This window comes from Moschus berezovskii, chromosome 4 (assembly GCF_049115385.1).
Source record: "Moschus berezovskii isolate FMDL1 chromosome 4, NW_MosBer_1.0, whole genome shotgun sequence".
In the NCBI taxonomy this organism is placed as follows: Eukaryota; Metazoa; Chordata; class Mammalia; order Artiodactyla; family Moschidae; genus Moschus; species Moschus berezovskii.
Genome location: NC_142463.1, coordinates 101,832,649 through 101,854,305, shown reverse-complemented (window position 1 = coordinate 101,854,305; position 21,657 = coordinate 101,832,649). Strand labels below are relative to the sequence as shown.

Here is a 21,657-nt window from a genome sequence, read left to right as displayed (position 1 = left end):
GGAGGGTTGTTACTGTGCATGTAACAATATGAAAAATAGGAAAATTTTTTTACAATAAACTTATAAAATCTTTGGATCAAGAGGATTAGAAATTACTTTTCACACTCTCCATTCAGTCCTGGAATTCCCTCCACCTCTTCCCATCCAGGGAGCATCCCTTGGCATGTCCTTTAGAGAGTAATTTGACGACCTTTTGTCACTGAGCCCAAATCCACCTCCTTGTAGTCTGACTCATTAAACACGCTTTTTATTGGTTGCTTTTGTATGTAAAAACCTGAATATTGAGACTTCCTTGGTGGTCCAGTGGTTAAGAACAACCCATGCCTCCATTGCAGGGGCATGAGTTTGATCCCTGGTTGGGGAACTAAGATCCCACATGCCACACTATGTGGCAAAATAAAAAGAATAGAAAAAATTTTTAAAAATACCTGAATATGTAGCTCTTAATACTTAATAATACTGTAATGACCTTAATAGATTAATACCTAATCTATGTTGAATGGTAATTTAAACAGGAGCCAGGCACTGTCCTGTAGCCCCTTGAAAAGGGCTCACACACTTGTCATGCCATGACCAGTGTCCAAAATCAGCTGGACTCGTACTCCGCATGATCCTTCAGTGCAGCTTCTGCTACCCAGCAGGAATGATCCTGATTCCTGCACCCTCTCTTAGACCCAGTTCTTCCCTCTACCTGCACCACTCAGTAGGTGAATGGGCCTAGGTGTCTGTTTCTGTACCCATTTTCTGGATTTTCTCTGTGGCCTCAGAGGAAGAAGGCTTCCTCCTCTTTTAAGGCCAACGTCTGCTCAAGATCTTCCTCTAATATTTGCGGAATTTTATTTTCCATATGTCTTTCCAGTGTTCTGCTTTATTTGTATGTACATATAGTTGTTTTTAATATGTGAGTATGTATGTATTTTTGGCTGTGTCAGGGTCTTGGTTGCAGCCTGCTGGATCTTTCGTTGTGGTGTGCTGGTGCATGGGCTTTTCGTTGCAATGCGCAGGCTTCTCTCTAGGTGTGGCTCACAGGCTTCAGAGTGTGTAGGCTCTGTAATTTGTGGCCCTCAGGGCCTCTAGTTGAGGTGCACAGGCTCAGTAGTTGTGGACCATGGACTTAGTTGTCCTGAAGCACGTGGGATCTTAGTTCCCTGCCCAGGGATTAAACCTGCATTGGAAGGTGGATTCATAACCACTAGGAAAGTCCCTTACATTTAGTTTTTTAAGTATAAGAATAACATAATGGGATTACAGAATGTTTACAAATGAGATAAGAGCCTTATAACTTCCACTTTATTATCTTTTGCATGATTTTTATTATATATATTATAAATATATATAATATTTATATCTTTTTTACTTATATAGGCCTTTTAAATTATAGTATAATCATATTTATCATTTAAAATGCCATGTTTCATCACCCATTATTGGACCTATTATTATTTTCAGGTTTTTGCTGTTTTAAATAATGCAGCTTTGAACATATTAATACATACATATTTTAATTTTTTGTGTGTGTGGGCAAAACAACTTCCCAGGAATATATACAAAGGATATCTTCTTGGGAATTTGTGGTCATAACTATTATGCTACCAAAGGGCACTGGCATAGCCAGCAGTGACTTCCACATTAACAGAGCCAGTGATGTATCTTCCTATTGTAACATTTGATCTGTTCACCACGTCCCCATTTTTATAGTTTATTTATTTATTGGTTGCACTGGGTATTCCTTGCTGCTTGACAGCTTTCTCTAGTAGTGGCGAGCAGGAGCTACTCTTCATTGCAGGGCACAGGCTTCTCACTGCAATGGCCTCTCTTGTTGCAGAGCACAGGCTCTAGGCACGTGGACTTCAGAAATTGTGACTTTCGAGCTTTAGAGTGTGGGCTCAGTAGTTGTGGTTCAGGAGCTTAGTTGTTCTGCAGCATATGGGATCTTCCCAGGCCAGGGATTGAACCTGTGTTCCCTGCATTGGCAGGCAGATTCTTTTCCACTGTACCACCTGAGAAGTCTGTGTCATGTCCCCATTTTAAAATCACGCTTTTTTTTTTAGCTACTGTGTGTTGGGGTCCTTTAATGGACCAGAACCTGGTAGTCCGGAGTCAACGATAAGAAAGTGAAAGAGAGAAGGGCTGATATTCCCTGATTTACGCAGAGAACCTATAAAGCCCTTGACACAGGGCTTGAATCGCTCATGAAGGCACAGGGCGCCCTCTCGAGGGGGTGAAGGCACAGGGTGCATTCTCAAGGGGGTCTTAGAAGCCCGGGCAGGAGAGTGAGCACGACAGGTTTCTATGCTCCAGAGAATTAGCCAGGAAGAGTGAGAGAGAGAGAAACAAAAAAGACTTGGGGACCTAAGCTCTGATGGAGCAAAGGTGCTTTAATGATCTTTCTGTGAGTATATATAGGCTGTTGTACAAGAAATTTCTTTCAACAGTGATAAAGATCAGAAAACCAAATGTACAGCAACCATTACCAAGGGAACAAGAGATTAATAATGGTCACAAGATCAGGAGACAATCCATATCTCAAGAAAGGGGATCGAGACTAAGCAATTTTGTCACAAAGAGGATGTTTACTGAAGGAGATTCAAGCCTGTCTCACATAATGACCTCAGTCCTGGGAGCAGCTTGCTGTTCCACTCATAAGGAACAAAGGTCTTATAAGAAACAGCACGTAGGAATCTTCCTGTTAAACACTCCCTGACAACTGTGACATCATTGTGTCTTGATTTTTCTTCTCGGTCTGTATCTTCATTCTGCCTCATACTAACTTTATGACCTTGACTGAGTCATCTGCCTTTGTGAGCTTTAGTATCCATGTTAGTAAAAAGGGCACAATAATGTCTAGTCATTTATTTTTGTGGGTTAAATAACATACTGAAAGCTCCAAGCTTTCGGTATGTTAAAGTGGCACACAGTAACTGGCGTAAGTGTTTCCTTTTGCTTTCTGTATCCAGTGCCTTCTTTTCTACCTTCAATGCATAGAACTTTCCCATCTCAGAAAATAAATTCCCTTAATTACTACGTTATCCAGATATTGCCTGATGTCCTTGGTCAGCTCTTGGAGAAGGCAGTTGGGTGTTTCTAACAGAATGGGCTTGATATTAGTCTTCCCAGAAAGAGTCTTAGTTTTGCAGTAAGACTTTTGGGTGTGAGATATGTGTTTGAGTTATATAAAACTGAAAACAGATTTTTCCCTCACAGCTTCCCTTGGAGTGTTCTTGTTGTGGATGAAGCTCACAGGTTGAAAAACCAAAGCTCCTTGCTGCATAAGACTCTTTCAGAGGTAAACTCATAGGATACTTTTAGTTTCTATATCACTCCCTTTTTAAAAAATGTTAATATTAGTTTGGTCCTGTATCAGTTCAGTTCAGTCACTCAGTCGTGTCCGACTCTTTGCAACCCCATGAATCACAGCACGCCAGGCCTCCCTGTCTATCACCAAACTCGGAGTTCACTCAAATTCATGTCCATCGAGTTGGTGATGCCATCCAGCCATCTCATTCTCTGTCGTCCCTATCTCGTCCCACCCCCAATCCCTCCCAGCATCAGAGTTTTTTCCATTGAGTCAACTCGTTGCATGAGGTGGCCAAAGTATTGGAGTTTCAGCTTTAGCATCAGTCCTTCCAATGAACACCTAGGATTGATCTCCTCTAGAATGGACTGGTTGGATCTCCTTGCAGTCCAAGGGACTCTCGAGAGTCTTCTCCAGCACCACAGTTCAAAAGCATCAATTCTTTAGCGATCAGCTTTCTTCACAGTCCAACTCTCACATCCATACATGACCACTGGAAAAACCATAGCCTTGACAGGACGGACCTTTGTTGGCAAAGTAATGTCTCTGCTTTTTAATATGCTATCTAGGTTGGTCATAACTTTCCTTCCAAGGAGTAAGCGTCTTTTAATTTCATGGCTGCAATCAGCATCTGCAGTGATTTTGGAGCCCCCAAAAATAAAGTCTGACACTGCTTCCAGTGTTTCCCCATCTATTTCCCATGAAGTGATGGGACCAGATGCCATGATCTTAGTTTTCTGAATGTTGAGCTTCAAGCCAACCTTTTCACTCTCTTCTTTCACTTTCATCAAGAGGCTTTTGAGTTCCTCTTCACTTTCTGCCATAAGGGTGGTGTCATCTGCATATCTGAGGTTATTGATATTTCTCCCGGCAATCTTGATCCCAGCTTGTGCTTCTTTCAGCCCAGCGTTCCTCATGATGTACTCTGCATATAAGTTAAATAAGCAGGGTGACAATATACAACCTTGACATACTCCTTTTCCTATTTGGAACCAGTCTGTTGTTCCATGTCCAGTTCTAAATGTTGCTTCCTGACCTGCATACAGGTTTCTCAAGAGGCAGGTCAGGTGGTCTGGTATTCCCATCTCTTTCAGAAATTTCCACAGTTTATTGTGATCCACACAGTCAAAGGCTTTGGCATAGTCAATGAAGCAAAAATAGATGTTTTTCTGGAAGTCTCTCGCTTTCTCCATGATCCAGCGGATGTTGGCAATTTGATCTCTGGTTCCTCTGCCTTTTCTAAAACCTGCTTGAACATCTGGAAGTTCATGGTTCACAGATTGCTGAAGCCTGGCTTGGAGAATTTTGAGCATGACTTTACTAGCGTTTGAGATGAGTGCAATTGTGTGGTAGTTTGAGCATTCTTTGGCATTGCCTCTCTTTGGGACTGGAATGAAGACTGACCTTTTCCAGTCCTGTGGCCACTGCTGAGTTTTCCAAATTTGCTGGCATATTGAGTGCAGCACTTTCACAGCATCATCTTTCAGGATTTGAAATTGCTCAATTGGAATTCCATCACCTCCACTAGCTTTGTTCGTAGTGATGCTCTCTAAGGCCCACTTGACTTCACATTCCAAGATGTCTGGCTCCAGGTGAGTGATCACGCCATCATGATTATCTTGGTCGTGAAGATCTTTTTTATACAGTTCTTCTGTGTATTCTTGCCACCTCTTCTTAATATCTTCTGCTTCTGTTAGGTCCATACCATTTCTGTCCTTTATCAAGCCCATCTTTGCATGAAATGTTCCCTTGATATCTCTAATTTTCTTGAAGAGATCTCTTGTTTTTCCTATTCTGCTGTTTTCCTCTATTTCTTTGCATTTATCGCTGAGGAAGGCTTTCTTATCTCTCCTTGCTATTCTTTGGAACTCTGCATTCAGATGCTTATATCTTTCCTTTTCTCCTTTGCTTTTCGCTTCTCTTCTTTTCACAGCTATTTGTAAGGCCTCCTCAGACAGCCATTTTGCTCTTTTGCATTTCTTTTCCATGGGGATGGTCTTGGTTCCTGTCTCCTGTACAATATCACGAACCTCCGTCCATGCTTCATCAGGCACTCTAGCTATCAGATCTAGTCCTTTAAATCTATTTCTTACTTCCACTGTATAATCATAAGGGATTTGATTTAGGTCATATCTGAATGGTCTAGTGGTTTTCCCTACTTTCTTCAATTTCAGTCTGAATTTGGCAATAAGGAGTTCATGATCTGAGCCACAGTCAGCTCCTGGTCTTGTTTTTGCTATCTGTATAGAGCTTCTCCATCTTTGGCTGCAAAGAATATAATCAATCTGATTTCGGTGTTGACCATCTGGTGATGTCCATGTGTAGAGTCTTCTCTTGTGTTGTTGGAAGAGGGTGTTTGCTATGACCAGTGTGTTCTCTTGGCAAAACTCTATTAGCCTTTGCCGTGCTTCATTTCGTGCTCCAAGGCCAAATTTGCCTGTTACTCCAGGTGTTTCTTGACATCCTACTTTTGCATTCTAGTCCCCTATAATGAAAAGGACATCTTTTTTGGGTGTTAGTTCTAAAAGGTCTTGTAGGTCTTTTGGCTTCTTCAGCATTACTGGTTGGGGCATAGGCTATTGAATGGTTTGCCTTGGAAACGAACAGAAATCATTCTGTCGTTTTTCACATATGATAATATACATGTTTCAGTGCCATAGATTGCATCTAAGTACTGCATTTCAGACTCTTTTGTTGACCATGATGGCTACTCCATTTCTTCTAAGGGATTCCTGCCCACTGTAGTAGATATAATGGTCATCTGAGTTAAATTCACCCATTCTAGTCCATTTTAGTTCACTGATTCCTAGAATGTCTACGTTCACTCTTGTCATCTCCTGTTTGACCACTTCCAATTTGCCTTGATTCATGGACCTAACATTCCAGGTTCCTATACAATATTGCTCTTTACAGCATCGGACCTTGCTTCTATCACCGGTCACATCCACAACTGGGTATTTGTTTTTCTTTGGCTCCATCCCTTCATTCTTTCTGGAGTTATTTCTCCACTGATCTCCAGTAGCATACTGGGCACCTACCGACCTGGGGAATTGCTCATTCAGTATCCTATCATTTTGCCTTTTGATACTGTTCATGGGCCTGTATAGAGCCAATTAAATTGACACATTTTTTGAGTGAGATTTCTGCAGGGTTCAATGAACATTTTATGCTGACAGAAATAATACTTAACATGGCCCAATTTCTCTTGTCTTTTACATAGGAAATAATGTTTATTAAAAATCTGGTTGTCAAATGAATAGGACTCTACCCCAGGATAATACATTGTATTTTTGGAAATGTTTCAACTGTCTTTTTGATTTTCAGTTTCTTTAAAAATAATCTTACTGTAGTTTTTCTGTCTGCAATAACAAACATATCTGACATATTTTTAAAAAATTTGACAATTCAGAGTCATGAAGAGACTAATTTCATGCCATTGAATACTCCCTTCAGTCTCACCTGTCTTTGTCATACTTTTTTGAGTATGAAACCTTTGATCTTACTCCATTCACTTCTCTGGCATCATTCTGGCAAAGCAGATGAGAAATGTCCTTATAGCCTTAGATTTGCCCTCTTTTCTGAGGAGCCAGTGTAACAGCTTATGAGTATGAAGTGCCCTTCTTGTTGTTGACCTAGTAAAGGCTTGTTCATTCCTGCGACCTCATGTGCAAATTTCTGGGATCATCATTGACTTTTGGTCCCTTTCCTATAATAGGTCAATTAATGAACTTACAGGTCATTTGGAGGAAAGTCTCAGATCTGAAATCTACATTTACTGGTTAAAAGTTATGGGTTTTAGTATTTAAATGCATATATGGCCAGCATTATTATTACCTCGATCTCAAAGATTGCTGTCCCCTAGTAGGGCCCCCTCTGCTCTGTGGTGTCCTTTGCCTTCTTTTTAAGGACTCTTTTAACAGTCTCTTTCCCAAGAGATTGTCATATCCGGCGCCCAAGAGACTATAAGATACTGCTTCATCAACTGCTGTGCCGGTTTATTGATTTATAGTGGGAGAAGAGAAGCAGGTGTAGTAAAGGAAGCCTGTGTTTGGAGTGGGGAAGCTAAAGTCTGTTGCTGGCTCCAGAGCCTTTTCTTCTTACTCGTAAGGAAACAGGCTCAGAGGAGATTGTTCTGTGTTTTCTGAGTATTCCTTTTTAGGTTCAGTTTGAACTGCAGACAGCTAGTTGGTCAGGAAAAAAAACACATTTTTTGATTGGGCTGAGAGGTGGGGAGAAGGATACTGCCTTTTATTTCCTCCTCTTCCAAATACTGTTTTCAGCTTGTTTGTAAAATTTGGAAGAAACCTAGATGTCAACTTAGGAATTGATTATACTGTACAATTTGTGGTATACCCATACAGTATATTTACAGAGTAAGGCTGCCATGAAAAATTATGTAGAAGAATATTTAATAATGTAGAAAATATTTTGCAAAATATTTTATTCAAAAAAGTTTCCAAAATTTTATATATAAGCAGAGATTGTCTCTAGGCTTCTTTTTCCCAATTGTAAGTTTTGATGCTGAAATGAACACTGCTTTGAATTGAAATGTTAATCCATGTGATAGTATAATTTCATTTTAGTGATTGACAACCTTGGTTATCCTTGTTGATTTCATATTTTTTGGTCACTTTAGTTCTTTGAGCATATTGTAAAAATGTGATTTAGTTATTGGAAACATTCATTGTTAACTGTTTCCCATACTTGAAATACTGTGAATACATTGCTCTACAAGTGGCATGAGTGGGTGGGCATTGATTAGACAATTGAAAAAAGAAACAAACCAAGTGAAAGTGCTTCCCCAAAAGATTTTGAAAAACAGTTTTCATTGATTGTATCATTTCATTTATCACCTTTGATATCTTCTTATGACCCCCTCCCAAATCAAATTATAGAAACACAAGAGGAAAAGTAAAAGCCACCAATAATCCTATTCCACTGTGTATATTAAGATTTGATATATATGCTGCCACGTTCTTTGCAGCGCATGTGTACACCCAAACCTAAATATGTATATGTGTGCATGCTAAGTTGTTTCAGTCGTGTCTGACTCTTTGCGACCCCATGGACTGTAGCCCTCCAGACTCCTCTGTCCATGAGATTCTCCAGGCAAGAATACTGGAATGGGTTGCCATTTCCTTCTCCAATATTGTTAAAAAAATAAAAATATATTAAATATCAGAATTCAGTATATATGTGTGTATATATCGGAGAAGGCAATGGCAAGCCACCCCAGTACTATTGCCTAGAAAATCCCATGGGTGGAGGAGCCTGGTTGGCTGTAGTCTTTGGGGTCGCTTCCCTGGTGGCTCAGAGGTTAACGCGTCTGCCTCCAATGCGGGAGACCCGGGTTCGATCCCTGGGTCGGGAAGATCCCCTGGAGAAGGAAATGGTAACCCACTCCAGTATTCTTGCCTGGAGAATCCCATGGATGGAGAAGCCTGGTAGGCTACAGTCCACCGGGTCGCAAAGAGTCGGACACGACTGAGCGACTGAACAGAACAGAACAGAACAAGGGTCAGACACGACTGAGCGACTTCACTTTCACTTTTCACTTTCACACATTGGAGAAGGAAATGGCAACCCACTCCAGTGTTCTTGCCTGGAGAATCCCAGGGATGGGGGAGCCTGGTGGGCTTCCGTCTATGGGGTCGCACAGAGTCGGACACGACTGAAGTGACTTAGCAGTAGCAGCAGTGTGTATATATGCATATATATACACATAATGTATTTCTATGTTTAATCTATATATACATACAGGATATAGCTTTCTCTTTGTGCTGTATTATTTAACTCAAGTAGTATAAGGTCTTGCTATGTTAGCTAAGAGATTGTCCTTTGATTGACCTAGCAACTGTTGTTACTGTTTTTCCTAACCTTTTACTTCATTATTCTGTTATTCATGGTGTTCTTATTCTTCTGCTCAAAATTTAACAAGTGTCTTTCCAATTTGTTGCGGTATATAGTCCAGAAATGTCCAGAATTCTTGATGTCTTGCATTGGCTACACGTGTTAAGTTTTACAAAAGGATGTTTTTAAAAAATATATGTTCTTTCTTGTAGTGGTAGGTCCTGCTGCTGTAGTTTTGGGCTTCTCAAACTGCATGAGTATATGCTGTGTGCTTGAATTTCCACATAGGTTGCATAACATAACAGTAACCATTTTGAATACTCATCAGTACCTTAGTGTTCACAAAGTGATTTTACTTTATAAATGGTATCTCCTTCACAGGATTAGTATCCCCTTCTTAGCTGAAACTGAAGAGGTATTATTTCCTACATCAAACAGCTATATACATTTAGAACCTGAGCTTTCTGATTTCATGTCCCTGAATTCATTTCAGTGAATCATGCTTCTCTCTGTAAAGGTTGTGATGGGTCACTCAGTCTTGCTTTTCAGTGTTACAGATTTTCACTTTATTCATTTGTATATTTGAGTTCTCAGTTGTCTTCAGCCTCTTGTTGACTGGAACACCCATCCAGAACAGCCTCCAGGAGCTCTACTCGCTCCTCAGTTTTGTGGAGCCTGATCTCTTTTCCAAGGAGCAGGCGGAAGATTTTGTTCAGCGTTACCAGGACATTGAGAAAGAGTCTGAGTCAGGCAAGTTCCCTTCTTACAAATCATGCCCAAGAGGTCTGGGCCCAGCAACTTCCCTAGGGCATAAGGGTTATAGATAGAAAAGAAGGAGAATCCATAACCAGAGAACCCCTTCTGGGGAAATAAAGAGCCACACAAAGATAAGGTGATGTCAGAGCCCTCCTATCGTTCCCAGAGCCTGCTGTTCATGATTCTCTTATTTGTTTGTCACGTGACTCTATAATAGTGCTTATTTGGCTCATTATCAGAAGAGATAGTGTCTGCTGGTTTTCAGACTTTTTTTTTTCCAACATGTAATTTCTGTGAGGACTTGGATAACTTCCCATGGTACTTCTTGAGGCAGAGAAATATGTGGGTGCCGTAGTCTGAAACTGTCATTCCGGGTTCCACAGCACTGGTGTTTCTTTTAACATTTATCAGTGCATAAGAACCAAAAATCTGGGCTGGATGGTGGTGGAAGTAAAGGAGGAAGCCATTCTGGTTTGTATGATGGTCATTCGTAGTTTTCTTCTCATACCTTTGCTCCTCTGCCTCATAAAACTGTCTATCTATGTGATATTATCCCAGGATCATTATTCAAAATAATTGATAGGCATGCCAACTAGTCAGTCTGTGTGTACTAGCTGAGGATGAGTTGGAAAGGCTTCTCACAGCAGAAATCTCCATACCACAGATTGAATTTTACCTGGGGAACCTGCTCTGATTGTTCCCATGTTTAAGGTTGCTATATAAAATATTCCAAGTCAAATATTACACAGGACATACTGATCTTTAAAATATTATTTGTTTATCAAATTCAAATTTAACTGGGCACTTGTATTTTTATTTTCTGTATCTGGCAATCCTGCATGCAGTGTAATTCCAGTTCAGGCTAGTTTTCAAAGTTTCCAACAGCTCAGGAAGGAAAAAGGGTATGGAAGTCAAAGAACTAAGTGTGAGTACTAGCACCTTTAGCAGCCAGCTGTGTGACTTTGGATATGGGATTTAACTTCTCTGAACTTCACTTAGTTATACAAATAGGGACAGTGTTACCACCTTGCCTACATTTCTGAGCTGATATGCTGATCAAATGCAAAAATATCCTAGAAAAAGAATAGCTCTATGCAAATGAGATTATTAGAAAGAAACAGAAGAAGCTGGAAAGAAGAATGCAAGGAGGGATGAAATACTGTGAAAAATTACGTTGCTGGCCTAGAAGGCAGAATCAGTATGAAAATGAGAAACAAAAGTAAACTACTGTATGTTCTCTAACAGTTCATTGCCTTGGTTTTGCTTTTGTCCCACTCTGCTTGTGTGTGTTTTTTTATTTCCTTGTACAGCAAGTGAACTATACAAACTCTTGCAGCCATTTCTGCTGAGGAGAGTAAAGGCTGAGGTAGCCACAGAGCTTCCCAGGAAGACGGAAGTAGTGATATACCATGGCATGTCAGCACTGCAGAAAAAATACTACAAGGCCATTTTGATGAAAGACCTAGGTAATCAGAGGGTACTTGTCCATTTAGAAACTAATGAGGATGTGATTTTCATGCAAGGAAATATTTTATAATCACACTCAGTTTGTATAGCAAGAATATGGGATGGGATTTTTTATTCTGAATAGTAGTCAGGTCAACTAGAGTGAAACTGGCAGAGTACTTTTGCAGTCAAAGTGTAACTCTGACTTTGTTGTTTGTTGACTTTGTGAGATTTCCTCCCCATCCCCCCACTCCTGGTTTTCCTTAAAGGGCTTCCCCTGGTGGCTCAGATGATAAAGAGTCCACCTGCAATGCAGGAAACCTGGGTTCATTTCCAGGATTGGGAAGATCCCGTGGAGAAGGGAATGGCAACCCACTCCAGTATTCTTGCTGAGAGAGTTTCATGGTCAGAGGAGCTTGGCAGGCTACAATAGGGTCACAAAGAGTTGGATATGACCGAGCAGCTAACACTTTTACTTTTCTATCTTAAAACAAGGTAATGGTTAAGAAAACTTCTTATCAGTGTGCTTTTCTTAATGCACTTCAGTGAAATTTGGGAGGTTAATATAGATTTGAAAGATACATTATTGAAATGAATAAGGTTATGTATGGAAACTTGCAGGGTTTTTTGTTGTTGTTCTCTCTTTTTTAAATTTCAGATGCATTTGAAAATGAGATGGCAAAGAAAGTTAAACTTCAGAATGTCCTGTCCCAGCTTCGGAAGTGTGTGGATCACCCATATCTGTTTGATGGTGAGGCAGTGCCCTTTTTTCTCAGCATTACTTTTTGTTGTCATTTTATGGCCAACCTCATAGAAAAGTTCTTCAGAAGATTTGCCTATTTACTATCTATTTTTCCCCATTTTCTCTTGTTAATTTTTTATGTTGATTATCTAATGTATTATATCAAATCATATTCAGATTTCTTCAGTTTTAAATGTCCCTTATGACTTTTTCTTTTATCTTTTTAAAGTAAATTTATTTTTATTTTAGATACAATGGGAAAACACAGGAGAATTTTAATCAGGGGAGTGATAGGATCTGATCTACATTTTGTTGTCATTTTGAGCTGCTGCTGCTGCTGCTGCTAAGTCACTTCAGTCATGTCCGACTCTGTGTGACCCCATAGACGGCAGCCCACCAGGCTCCCCCGTCCCTGGGATTCTCCAGGCAAGAACACTGGAGTGGATTGCCATTTCCTTCTCCAATACATGAAAGTGAAAAGTGAAAGTGAAGTCGCTCAGTCATGTCCGACCCTTAGTGACTCCACGGACTGCAGCCTAACAGGCTCCTCCATCCATGGGGACGCTTAAAAAGAAACAATAGCAAAAACAAAAACACTGCAACCCCCAAAACCTCAGGCCCAGAAATGATAGCATGTCCATTCCCCCAACCCCTCTCACCATGAAGATCTCCTCCCTCTGCTGGAAGGAGAGTGACATGTTTATCCTCAAGGGCAGAAACTGGAGAAGGAGAGAATTCTGTGTAAGTAGACTGGAAAAGAGTCTGATGCTAGGAGGGATTGGGGGCAGGAGGAGATGGGGACGACAGAGAATGAGATGGCTGGATGGCATCACCGACTCGATGGACATGAGTTTGAGTGAACTCCAGGAGTTGGTGATGGACAGGGAGGCCTGGCGTGAACTTCAGGAGTTGGTGATGGACAGGGAGGCCTGGCGTGCTGTGATTCATGGGGTCCGCAAAGAGTCGGACACGACTGAGCGACTGAACTGAACTGAGACCTCGTTAAGAGTTGGATACGACTGAGCGGCTGAGCACATGAACAGACCTTGTTAAACATAATTCTCATTTTACTCAGCCTCCTCACATACTGCAGTTCCTTTTCCACAGCTGCTTCTCTTTGTTCAGTATAATTGTTGTTCGTTGTTCAGTTGTATCTGACTCTTTGTGACCCCACAGACTGCCGCACTCCAGGCTTCCCTGTACTTCACTCACAGAGTTTGCTCAGACTCATGTCCATTGAGTCAGTGATGCCATCCAACCATCTCCTTCTCTCTTGCCCCCTTCTCCTCCTGCCCTCAATCTTCCCCAGCATCAGGGTCTTTTCCAATGAGTCAGCTCTTTGCGTCAGGTGACCAAAGTATTGGAGCTTCAGCTTCAGCATCAGTCGTTCCAATGAATATTGAGGGTTGATTTCCTTTAGGATTGACTGTTTTGATCTCTTTGCAGTCCAAGGGGCTCTCAAGAGTCTTCTCCAACACCGTAATTCAAAAGCATCAATTCTTTGGCTCTCAGCTTTCTTTATGGTCCAACTCTCACATCTTTCGTGACTGTTGGAAAAACCATAGTTTTGACTATATGGACCTTTGTCGGCAAAATGATATCTCTACTTTTTAATACGTTGTCTAGCTTTGTTATAACTTTTCTAAAGGAGCAAATATCTTTTAATTTTGTGGCTACAGTCCCCATCCACAGTGATTTTGGAGCCCAAGAAAATAAAATCTGTCACTGTTTCTACTTTTTTCCCTTCTGTTTGCCATGAAGTGATAGGACCAGATGTGATGATCTTCATTTTTTTAAATGTTGAGTTTTAAGCCAGATTTTTCACTCTCCTCTTTCACCGTCATCCAGAGGCTCTTTAGTTTCTCTTTATTTTCTGCCAATGGAGTGGTATCATCTGCATATCTGAGGTTGTTGATGTTTCTCCTGGCAATCTTGATTTCATTATGATAGAAAAGCATTTAAATTTTGCCACTTTTCTGGGTCTTCATTTATTTTGGAGAGCTTCCTGTGTCACATGAAACTTGTGAATACTTCTCTTCTGTGAATCTGCCTGTATCCATCTTTGTTCTTTTCAAATTCAAGATCCAGTCAGATCTTACAGTGCATTTGTCATGTCTCTCGTTATTCTCCTATAATCTAGAAATGCTGCTCAGGTTTGTTTTTTTTTTTTTTACTTTTTCATTAAATTGACAGTTTTGAAGAATCATGGCTCTGTGTTTTATGGGATATCGCATAATCTGAATTTTTTTTATGATTGGATGTCCCTTTGTCTTGAACCCACTCAGTGAACCTTTATTGTCACCACCATTCCTGGCTCATCAGTGGTCTCCTTGTGGATCAACTGATGGTTATCAGTTCACTTTTTTAAAATTAATCTTTCAAAACCTTTGACACAGTTGATCACTTCTTGAAACATCTTTTTCCTTTGGCTTCTGGGACAATACTTTCTCTTGCTTTTCCATCTGTCTTATGTCTTCTCCTTCTCTGCCTCCTTTGCTGAGGGAATTTCATCTCATGGATGTCTGTAAATTTCCCTCTAAGTACTAATTTAGCTGCATTCTACACATGATATGTAGTGTTTTCATTTTCATTCAAATTGGTTTGTTTTTTTTTAATTCACTCTGATGGATAGCCTGTGGGACAGTTCCAGGCGTTTTATGCTGTGAGGGCTCTAGTATTGATATGATCAATGCAGAGGCTTTTCTGGAGTCATTTTAAGGAAGTCTTTGCCAAGTAGCCATATGAATTGTTTTAAAATGTCACAGTATCTTAATGAGGTGCATGTCAGAGCTTTTCTTTTATGCGAACAGCTGTTGGGAACATATAGATTTCTAAAGAAGCCTTCTAGGTTATTTTGCTACCTTCAGCATGAGAATGACTAATTTATATCTAACCCTATGTCTTGATTTGTTTTCTAGAGTGAGAACCTGAAGGTTTCAGTTTTGGGTCTGTTTGGTCTTTAGCATCTTCCTGTGCTTCGGTTTCCCAACGAGTAGATGTGTTCCTTGGGTAAACATTTCTTAGACAAATTGGATGTGCCAGGCTCTGTGATTGATGTTGGGTAGTGCTGATATCATAATATGAACAAATAATTATAAAATGCCTCAAAGAGATATGAGACTTGGGCCCATTATCAGTTAGAAGGATCTTGGCTTCTCTGTAGCCTCACCATCAGCTTCTCCATTCAGAGTCTGCCCCAACTGGGAACACATTTACTGGGAGTGGGTTCTTTCTTTTCCAGGTGTGGAACCAGAGCCTTTTGAAATTGGAGACCACCTGATTGAGGCTAGTGGGAAACTTCACCTGCTGGATAAGCTGTTGGCATTCCTCTATTCCAAGTAGGTGACGGGTTCATATTTTCTACTCTGAGCTGGTGATTGTTAAAACCAGAGTAATGAGCAACTCACTGATTTCTTGAGACTAATCCCAGTTCTCCTTTTTTCCCAAGACCCTGATTCAGATTCCACCTTATCTGCAGCTACACCCTTCATCCCATGCCATCCCCTCTATGATCATCCTTTCCTGAATTCCTACAGCACTTAGGATCCTAATCCAGCGCTTGGCAACGTACTGCCTTAATCTGCTATCTGGTTAATTGCTATATTAACCATGTCACTCCAGCTGTATTGTTTAGTTCTACAAACACAAAGAAACCATCAAATGTTTCTTTTTAAAAGGCCTGCTGGTGTACCTTGCTTTGAACTGGCACATATTAAGTACTTAGCAAATATTTACTCGTTAACTTGTGGGACTTGATTTGAACTCAGGGAGAACTTGGGGACTCTTTCTTTGAGATGCAAGCTGGGTATTGGAAGAATAAGCCACTTTTGGGGCCTGTAAAGATTTAATTGAGTGTTCAGTGGCCTGGTGTCTGGCCTGTATCTGATCCTCTGGTCCTCAGAGGGACAGAGCAGTCTAGAAAAAAATCCCAGTTTCCCAAGGATTTCTAAGTTGTCCCTTAGGGACAACTGACTCAGGAAGGCCTGAACCAACCTAAAACCTCAGATTTGGCAAAAGTGTCCAACATTAGGAATGTGCAAGTCAAACAGCTTCATGCCTGATTGTATCTTATAGGCTATGATGTATCTCCTCTAAGTGTCCTAGTTTTGGAGAAGGACGCATAAATAGCTTCTTTTCGACCTTTTTATTTCACAGGTGATAAACCAGTCCCAGAGAGGCTGAGTGGCTTGTCTGAGGCCTCCACAGGCAGCAAATGACAGAAATGGGATTAGATGAGGTTCTAATCTAATGGGATTAGATGAGGATTAGATTTTAAGTTCAATACCTTTTCTACCAATTTGAGGCTAGAGTCTTGAAGGAGTTTTTCATAATTGTTCATCTACACCTATTGCAAACTCAGATTAAATTAGTTTTCCTAATAGAATGTTGTTTAGACAGTGCAATACAGTACTTCTTTGTTTATGCAAGCTTAATAGCTGATAAGCAGTGGCCACAGGACTGGAAGAGGTCAGTCTTCATTCCAATCCCAAAGAAAGACAATGCCAAAGAATGCTCAAACTACCGCACAATTGCACTCATCTCACACGCTAGTAAAGTTATCCTCAAAATTCTCCAAGCCAGGCTTCAGCAGTATGTAAACCGTGAACTCCCAGATGTTCAAGCAGGTTTTAGAAAAGGCAGAGGCACCAGAGATCAAATTGCCAACATCCGCTGGATCATGGAGAAAGCAAGAGAGTTCCAGAAAAACATCTATTTCTGCTTTATTGACTATGCCAAAGCCTTTGACTGTGTGGATCACAATAAACTGTGGAACATTCTGAAAGAGATGGGAATCCCAGACCACCTGACCTGCCTCTTGAGAAACCTGTATGCAAGTCAGGAAGCAATAGTTAGAACTGTACATGGAACAACAGACTGGTTCCAAATAGGAAAAGGTGTACGTCAAGGTTGTATATTGTCACCTTGCTTATTTAACTTATATGCAGAGTACATCATGAGGAACGTTGGGCTGGAAGAAGCACAAGCTGGAATCAAGATTGCCGGGAGAAATATCAATAACCTCAGATATGCAGATGACACTACCCTTATGGCAGAAAGTGAAGAGGAACTCAAAAGCCTCTTGATGAAAGTGAAAGAGGAGAGTGAAAGGTTGGCTTGAAGCTCAACATTCAGAAAACAAAGATCATGGCATCTGGTCCCATCACTTCATGGGAAATAGATGGAAAAACAGTGGAAACAGTGCCAGACTTTATTTTTTTGGGCTCCAAAATCACTTCAGATGCTGATTGCAGCCATGAAATTAAAAGACGCTTGCTCCTTGGAAGGAAAGTTATAACCAACCTTGATAGTATATTAAAAAGCAGAGACATTACTTTGCCAACCAAGGTCTGTCTAGTCAAGGCAATGGTTTTTCCCGTGGTCATGTATGGATGTGAGAGTTGGACTGTGAAGAAAGCTGATCGCCGAAGAATCGATGCTTTTGAACTGTGGTGTTGGAGAAGACTCTTGAGAGTCCCTTATACTGCAAGGAGATCCAACCAGTCCATTCTAAAGGAGATCAATCCTGGGTGTTCATTGGAGGGACTGATGCTAAAGCTGAAACTGCAATACTTTGGCCACCTCATGCGACGAGTTGACTCACTGGAAAAGACTCTGATGCTGGGAAAGGTTGGGGGCGGAAGGAGAAGGGGACGACGGAGAATGAGATGGCTGGATGGCATCACCGACTCTGTGGACATGAGTTTGAGTGAACTCCGGGAGTTGGTGATGGACAGGGAGGCCTGGCATGCTGTGATTCATGGGGTCGCAGAGAGTCGGACACAACTGAGCGACTGAACTGAACTGAATAGCTGATAACCATGGGACTGTAGGTTTGAACTTTTTTTTTTTTTTTCGGCCATACCATGGAGCTTTTGGTTGAACCCGGCCCTTGGCAGTGAAGAGTGCAGAGCCCTAATAACTGGACCACCAGGGAATTCCCTTGAATTTGTCCTTGATCTAATCCATTTTGCCACCTCCTTTCTTCTCTCCTCTCCCTCCGTAAGTTTTCTCATGTATCATATGGGATATGAAATGCTACCTGCCTCTTGCTTCTCTAAAGTGATGCTTCTCAAAATTTTCAACCAATAAAGCTGTAATTGAAAGGATAGTGACTTTTACCCCAAAGTAGAGAAGAACTATGGATTGCCAACCACAAGCTCTTTAGGGTCATCGGTTTTTGTTTCATTTTTTGTACATTTGAATTTTGCGTTTTTCTCTTCACCTATCTTTTATTTTTCTGTTAAAACTGTATGTTTCTTTCCATTTAGTAATTGCCATCCTGGAAAGAAGCACCTTGGTTATCTAGGGCTTCTTACACCCTCTGGTGCATTGACACAGACTCCTGGGAATATCCCAACATTTACAGCACTAGTGAGAAGTGCTGTTAAGTACTCAGCTACTGGTGCAGTTACATCCTTGTAGAAAACATTTCACATTACTGAAGAAGGCTCTGTAAATGATTATGACATTTATGTTTCTACTTCAGGATTTCATTTCTTTGTAAACTTGCATTCTTCACTAAGTTTCACCTGCAGGAAATCCACCCTAAATACTATTGGAGTTGGCAATTTTTCCTTTTCTTTTTCTTGCCAGAGGCCATCGAGTTTTACTTTTCTCCCAGATGACCCAGATGTTGGATATTCTCCAAGACTACCTGGATTATAGAGGTGACATCTCTTGGCCATTATGTTACTCAAGACTTTTAGACTTAACAGTCCAGGTGGGCCCGTGAAGAATTATCTGGGATGTGGGGATGTTACAGAGAAAAACAGTATAAGAATACTATTCAGAATCAAAAGAAGACAGCTTACAGTAGGGGCATGCCTGTATATGAGAAGAGACACAATTGGTGTTCGGTTTTGAGCAGACAGTGTTTTACTCCACAGTGAGTAATTGAAAATGGTTCCTGTTTCTCGTTTTCTCCCTCTGTGTGAAGGCTACAGCTATGAGCGTGTGGATGGTTCTGTGAGAGGAGAAGAGAGATACTTGGCCATTAAGAACTTTGGACAGCAGCCCATCTTTATTTTTCTCTTGAGTACCAGGGCAGGTAAGCCACATCCCTATTTATGAAAGCAGACAAATTAAAGGGTGAAACAGTATATTTAAATTCTAATCATTAGAATATTTTTCCTTAATTCACCGAAAGGCAGGGTTTTTACTGAGGAGTATAAAAAAAGGGGTGGGGGGAATTGAGGTAGGTTACCAGTTTATCACTGTACTAGACTTCTGGCATGGTGCTCGTTTCTGTCTAGTTAATTTAAGTTTTCATCTCATCAGAGAAGTAAGGCTAACACCTGGGGTTGTTGAAAAGTAATTCTGATCTCTTTTGACCATTGACCTGGGATCATCCTGAAAGATTTCTGTACTTTTGTATAGAAATTTTAGTTTTAGTCATGTTCAATAGAGACAGCTCTCCTTCCCAGCCATGAATTTGGGAAACAAGATAGCAACCTGCCTACTAGTTGTCCTTCTGACAGGTAGCTCTGAAAGTGTTGTGAAAACTTATAAAAAATCTGCTTTTAAAAAGTGTGATTGTAATGAAATATCCAGCTCTTTAGAATTAATTGTAACATTGTCTGTATATGACTTAAGTCATAAATATTTTATATGAAATTTATAGTGCCATACCACTTATGGAGTGCTTTCATTTACTTAAATAATGTCAGCTCTTGGAGATGAAATTATTCTCATGTCATGGAACAAGCAGACCTTAAATTAATTTTGAATTCACAGAATCTTAAGTTTCTTTTTTTTTTTTCTCTCTCTCTCTTTTTTTTTGGTAGACCTAAATCTTGATGGAATAGAATTAGGAGCTCTAAGGGGACGTATGTCCTCTATTGTAAAGAGAGATCAGTATATTTATGAAAAGAGAGTTCAGTCTTATTTAGTAAGCATTTATTAAGTGCGTGGTACTATAGGGTATTAAAAAGTAGTGTTGAATATAATCCTTGACCATAAGGAGATTGTTTTACCTGTGTATGTCTCATCTCTGTATTACAGAGAGATAGTGAAATTCATTTGGTCCCGCTCACTTCTAAGATCACAGACTGCACCCTCTATCTCAGCCACTTACTCATGTCGTAGTTGTCTTAGGGTAGTCTTAGGAGAGACTGATTAGGTAACCTGATAATAAGTGGCTGAGATCGAGGGTGCAGTCTGTGATCTTAGAAGGAGATCCAACCAGTCCGTCCTAAAGGAAATCAGTCCTGAATATTCATTGGAAGGACTGATGCTGAAGCTGAAACTCCAATACTTTGGCCACCTGATGTGAAGAACTGACTCATTAGAAAAGACCCTGATCCTGGGAAAGATTGAAGTCAGGAGGAGAAGTGGACGACAGAGGATGAGATGGCTGGATGTCATCACTGACTCAATGGACTTGAGTTTGAGTAGACTCCAGGAGTTGGCAATGGACAGGGAGGCCTGGCATGCTGCACTCCATGGCGTCACAAAGAGTCGGACACAACTGAGCAAATGAACTGAACTGATGCCTTACTGATTTCAACACCATCATACTCAGCAGCATTGTTTGAAACATCTGAAATTAGGAAGAAAGATCTCTGCTTTTCAACTAATCTCCCTGGAGTTCTCGGAATTAGTCAAAACAGAGGGATCTCATAGGAGCCAAATCAGTCCTGAGCCTTTTCCAAACACCAGCTGTCCTGTTTGCTGTCACATTTTAGTTGTTGATTTGCATCATTATCATTTATTCACGTTTCTCTCCAACTTTCAGGTATTTCTGATTGAGTCATATTGCCACCAGGTGGCAGTGAGAGCTCATGAATATGTCTCAGACAAGTCTGGCTATAGCTTATTTATAAAATATCACCCTTTAATGAAGAAGAGCTGAACTTAACAGTAACCCAAGAAGAAGAAAATTTTTATGAAGTAAAAATTTCATAAAAAAATTTAAAACACTTCAATGAAATAAGTGCCTAGGAGTATTATGGAATAGTGGGTAAAAAACATAGGCTCTGAAGCCAGACCATGTGGTACTGAATCTGGCTCTTTCTCTTCCTATCTCTGCAGCTTCCATTCATCCCTTAACCTCTCCGTGCTTCCATTGAAACATCTATAGAATGAGTACCCATGATTGTCGCGAGGATTATAGGAGTTAATATATGTAAAGCACTTTAGAATGGTGCCTACAGAGAGTAAGGCATAGCACCTGGGTAGCTATCATTGTTATTCAGTATATTAGCATCTCTCCGGAGAAGGCAATGGCAAGCCACTCCAGTACTATTGCCTAGAAAATCCCATGGATGGAGGAGCCTGGTAGGCTGCAGTCCATGGGGTCGCTAAGGGTCGGACACGACTGATCGACTTCACTTTTCACTTTCACACATTGGAGAAGGAAATGGCAACCCACTCCAGTGTTCTTGCCTGGAGAATACCAGGGACGGGGGAGCCTGGTGGGCTTCCGTCTATGGGGTCACACAGAGTCAGACACGACTGAAGTGACTTAGCAGCAGCAGCATCTCTCAGTAATCAGTCTTTATTATCTGTTTATTCCAACTTTAATATTATATAAAGGCTTTAATTAGAATGTTCCTGCCTGACTTAAGAT

At 40.7% G+C, this 21,657-nt stretch overlaps 1 protein-coding gene across 2 annotated transcripts in view; it reads left to right on the top strand.

Moving 5' to 3' along the window:
* The window catches only part of CHD1L (chromodomain helicase DNA binding protein 1 like), a 73,070-nt gene that overhangs the window by 26,187 nt on the left and 25,226 nt on the right, over positions 1-21,657 (top strand). The window contains exons 6-13 of one of the 2 annotated variants that reach the window (XM_088835671.1): positions 3,205-3,286; positions 7,231-7,321; positions 9,740-9,895; positions 11,212-11,367; positions 12,006-12,098; positions 15,331-15,427; positions 18,684-18,757; positions 19,027-19,137. In XM_088835671.1, the coding sequence (XP_088691797.1) occupies positions 3,205-3,286; positions 7,231-7,321; positions 9,740-9,895; positions 11,212-11,367; positions 12,006-12,098; positions 15,331-15,427; positions 18,684-18,757; positions 19,027-19,137 (860 nt within the window). Of the gene's footprint in view, positions 1-3,204; positions 3,287-7,230; positions 7,322-9,732; positions 9,896-11,211; positions 11,368-12,005; positions 12,099-15,330; positions 15,428-18,683; positions 18,758-19,026; positions 19,138-21,657 lie in introns of both variants that reach the window. The other variant, XM_055401810.2, reaches the window with a different exon arrangement.